Source organism: Sardina pilchardus, chromosome 12, assembly GCF_963854185.1.
Source record: "Sardina pilchardus chromosome 12, fSarPil1.1, whole genome shotgun sequence".
NCBI classification, from domain to species: Eukaryota; Metazoa; Chordata; class Actinopteri; order Clupeiformes; family Clupeidae; genus Sardina; species Sardina pilchardus.
This window is the reverse complement of record NC_085005.1, coordinates 18,508,707-18,513,223: the sequence shown is the minus strand read 5'-3', so window position 1 is coordinate 18,513,223 and position 4,517 is coordinate 18,508,707. Positions and strand designations below refer to the sequence as shown.

At 51.5% G+C, this 4,517-nt stretch overlaps 1 protein-coding gene across 1 annotated transcript in view; it reads left to right on the top strand.

Annotated features, from left to right (window-relative positions):
• The first annotated feature begins 368 nt into the window (after window positions 1-368).
• Window positions 369-4,517, top strand: part of xkr6b (XK, Kell blood group complex subunit-related family, member 6b) — a 56,273-nt gene continuing 52,124 nt past the window's right edge. Inside the window, exon 1 of the mRNA XM_062551135.1 lies at window positions 369-940. Coding sequence (XP_062407119.1) covers window positions 369-940 — 572 coding nt within the window. The remainder of the gene's footprint in view (window positions 941-4,517) is intronic.

The window sequence follows — 4,517 nt, the reverse complement described above, 5'->3', positions numbered from 1 at the left end:
AGGGAAAGCAGTAGCGTGCCCTGCTATCACGGGAACGGCTCACTGTAGAGGCACTACGATGCACAGGTAACCCGAATATTCGTCACAAGTGTCTTGATATCTGATGTTTTGATCTCAAAACCTGAGGGGGTTGGGGGGGGCTAAACGCTCATACGTGCCAGGTGCCTCGGCTCAGTCGCCTCTCTGCCGAGGAGGATGCGGGTGTTGTGCGCTGCCCGGCCATATGCAGGGGAGCCGGTGGCGGCCGCCGCGCCATCCTCACCCCAATACTAGATGGCTACCTCATTTGGGGTGCACTCAGAAAACAGGTGTCAGGGAAGTGACGTCACGAACCCCGGAAGCCGGAGGTGGGTGCTTCAGAGAGCAAGATGGCAGCGAAATCCGATGGTCGGGGGGTCGTCACCGGTTTCGCCCAGCTGCACAACCTGGACGAGACGGCGGGGAATGGAGAGGAGGACCCGAGAGAGGGCAGCTCCTTCCACATCTGCCACTGTTGCAACACCTCGTCGTGCTATTGGGGTTGCCGGAGCGCCTGCCTGCGCTACCTCTTGGGGAAGGGGAGAGACGCCAGGCTGCCTCCACAGGAGGAGCGCCTCTGGTTGGACTGCCTGTGGATCGTCTTGGCGCTGTTGGTCTTCTTCTGGGACGTGGGTACTGACTTGTGGCTGGCAGTCGACTATTACACCAAGCAGGACTACCTCTGGTTTGGGCTGACACTGTTGTTAGTGCTGGTCCCCTCGGTGCTGGTCCAGATTCTGAGCTTCAGGTGGTTCGTGCAGGATTACACCGGGGGGGGACTGAGCTCCGTGGAGGGGCTGAGTAGCCGACGGGCCACGGCGAGTCTGAGCGCGGGGCTCCATGGCAAGCGCAAGTGCTGCCACCTCTCCGTCTGGGTCTGGCAGACTTTCATTCACATCCTTCAGATGGGACAAGTCTGGAGGTAAGTTCACACTTTCCCTTTACCGTTCCCCTTGCCTGAGGACTCTACCTCGCCTCTGTGCACTGGCTTACAGTACACTTGCGCTCTCTCTCTCTCTCTCTCTCTCTCTCTCTCTCTCTCTCTCTCTCTCTCACCTGGTAACCTAGGACCTAGGTGACCTGCTGCTGTGTGATCTTGTGATCTTATGCAGACAGTGATGTGTGTCTGTCTGCCTTCTGTCATGCGCTGCGCCTCTGCTGCTGCTGCTTCTGCCGCTGCTGCCCTTGACACTGTTTACATGTGAAGGGGTGAATGTTGGTTTTACGCTCAACGTTTCCTTCTGTCAGAATCATCTGCTGGCCACTTAGAAGGTAACGCTGTCACCGACTGAGTGTGACGAAAGCTCAGTGATCGTTAATTGCGGACCGTGTACATGGGAAAGCAGGTGATAGAGAGAGAGAGAGAGAGAGAGAGAGAGAGAGAGAGAGAGAGAGAGAGAGAGAGAGAGATGGAGGGAGGAGTAGTAACATTGCTGGAAAAGGGTGTTTCAGTGAAGGCTGGTGAATACAGTAACGAGTGTATGGGGTCGCTGGAGCGCATGGCGTCGAGCATAGTGCAACTGAGGATTCGGCGCCCCTGCTCACCCTCCCTCACGGAAATACTCCAGTCTGCGACCAGCAGCGTCCAGACAGGCATCTGTGTTCATGGATACCGCGTCTCATCGGGGGCGACAACACCCCCCCCCCCTCACACACACGCACACACACACACACACACACACACACACACACACACACACACACACACACACACACACACTATAGGCGAGAGCAGCTCAGGCGTATATGCATACTTTGGCGTGATGTCATTGAATGTAGTGTTCATGCTGCCCTAATGTGCTCGTGGCACCGCATAGGAAAGAGTGTTTGGTCCGTGCGTGCTCGGTGATCCCTGTTTGTAAACGCGAACATTTCGAGCAGATGTTATCGTTTAGGCATGGTAATCTGAAGACGAGCGCGAATGCTGCAATACCAGATGCCGTCCTAAATGTAGTTTTGCTAAATGTCGCACAGTCTATTTTGACCCTATCACCGACTCTAGAATACATTGCCCATGAAGATGCTCGTCCTCAGTTGCAGACAGACGCAGTGTCTAGGTTTTGTCGGGAGGGCTTATGCGTTACATCTGGTCCATGACATATCTGTGGATATGAATATAATGTGCTGTATAGGTTCAGATGATTGATCTGATCATTGTTTGGCGGACTTCGTGGGCTGTGACTGTTTGTGTCATGATGTCATCACTTTCTGTGCTCTCTCTCTCTCTCTCTCTCTCTCTTTCTCTCTCTCTCTCTCTGTCTCTCTCTCTCTTCCCCCCTTGTGTATGCGTATGCGTGAATGGAATACCAAACACGGATGCAATGAGTTCATAGCTTTTCTGTTTTATTTCTCAGCGTGTATTGAGATTCTCAGTCCGGAGATTGAAAGCGCTAAATTTGATTTGCTGTATCAGAGATCTTGGCTGGATGCTGGATGCCGAGGCCACTATTAGATTTCAGTTCCTTGCTGATGACAGACGCGTCGGCCACTAGCCAGGATCTTTTCCATCAGCCCTGAACTGATAAAACCGTTGACGCAGCCCTTGTGCCAACATGAAGAGCGTGGAGTTTCTAAACATTAAGACTGTTAATGAAGTGTGTCTGTAATGTAACGCGGTGATACTGCGATATCGCGATGCCACCACGGAGGATGTCTGGCCCATAATGGACTAGTCTAGTCGCTATGTGGGGTTCTTATGTACCTAAATAGTCATCATGTCTACACTATTCTCACCGTTTTTTTTTTTTTTTTTTTGCCGTTCTTGATGTGGGCACTTTAGATGTTTTGTCTCCGGCTGGCAATCACTGCCTGAGTCTCACTGAGCTCAAAATCCCCCCGGTGTCAAGATTGACAGCTTAATCAGTGTAAGCCAAATCAGTCAGATGGAAGCAACACCCCCCCCCCCCCCACCCCCCCCCAATGAAAACCCCATTCAAGTTAGCTAGATACACGGGCAGGTCAACGCTCAGGCGAACCTACTGTGCCAACGGGAGCTGTCCAGTGCTGAAATGTAAGGCCGTTATCTGAAAGAAATCGGCCGTTTTCTGAATGAGTGCTCTAAAAAAGCATGCTCACATGTCTCTAATGATCATGAGTTCACGAGCTACTGAAAACGGATTAACACTACTCATGTTAAGTGGGTTGATAATCTTTGAATTTTGATCTCCATATGAACACTATGCTCAGTGTTTAAAGGGCTGGATTAGGCGCTTGTTTCAATCCTCTGTAGCACTGTCTCAAAACAGCAGGACTAGTGTGTTTATGCGTCGACATCTGTCCCCTTTCCATGATTATCCCAGCACAGTCTTGCCAAGGCCATTTGATTTTTTTTTCTTAACAGAGACCATCCATGTCTCTCTGACAGCCATGCAAGCCGGGTTGCCAGCGCAGAACTTCAGCCTCAACACGTTGTCCTGTCAGCTAGAGGGTACTTCCAGTAATTTACACATTAACGCCAATAAAATGGGGCGGCAGTGACTTCGCCTTTAGCTCCGAGACAACCCTTAATTAGCCACCGTACGAAGAGCTCCCTCTAACCCGCAAGAACATTCATCGTCTAGCGCACAGCTGGTGAGAAAACTCTCGGAGAGGGGTGTTTATTTATTCATGCGTCGCATGAGCTGAGATGAGACGAGACCAGCGCTGGGTCGGCGTTTTTTTCACCCGGATCCTCCGGAAATCACGCAGCCCGAGTTCTGCAGGAAGAGAGACCCCGAGCCCTCGCCGTATACGTCTCGACTTGAAAGTCAGCCAAGGCGAGCGTCGTGGGAGATAAAGGAGCTCTAACGGTCGATTAAGCTTTCACGAGTCGGATGCGCGTCCTGCACCGAACCCTTGGGCTGTGTAGACAAGCAAATCACGGTCTGTGGTCTGGTAGTTATGCTTTCAGTGGAGATGTTCCAGATCATCGTATCACCATACACTCCACCACCAACCACCACCAAAATTCACCTGCTCCCCTCTCTCCATGTGTCTGTTTTTTGTATCTGATACTTTCTCTGACACACTGAGACCCCCCCCCCCCCCCTACACACACACACACACACATACACACATAATCCTGTGCTGAATTGGCTAATGGCTAATATCCTGTGTCTGCTGATGAGCAGTTTTTGGCACACTGCAGCTCCTGAAAGGAAAGGAAACAGTAACACTTATCTGTCTGATGACAAGCACATACTCTTAGAAACACATGTGCACTACACGCACACACAGAATGTTCACACACCTACAGACAGATCAACACACACACACACACACACACACAATGTTCACACACCTACAGACAGATCAACACACACACACACAAACACACACCCACAGACAGATCTACACACACACACAGAGAGAGCCCAACTCTCCTTCTGTCTCCTACTCTAAGCTGTGCATGGGCTAATGCCACACTCACCCCTCCCTGCTCTGGCTAATAACCGTGACTCATCATCTGCCTGCTCCTCTCTTCCTCCTCATCCCCACACTGACCACCACCACCATCTTCA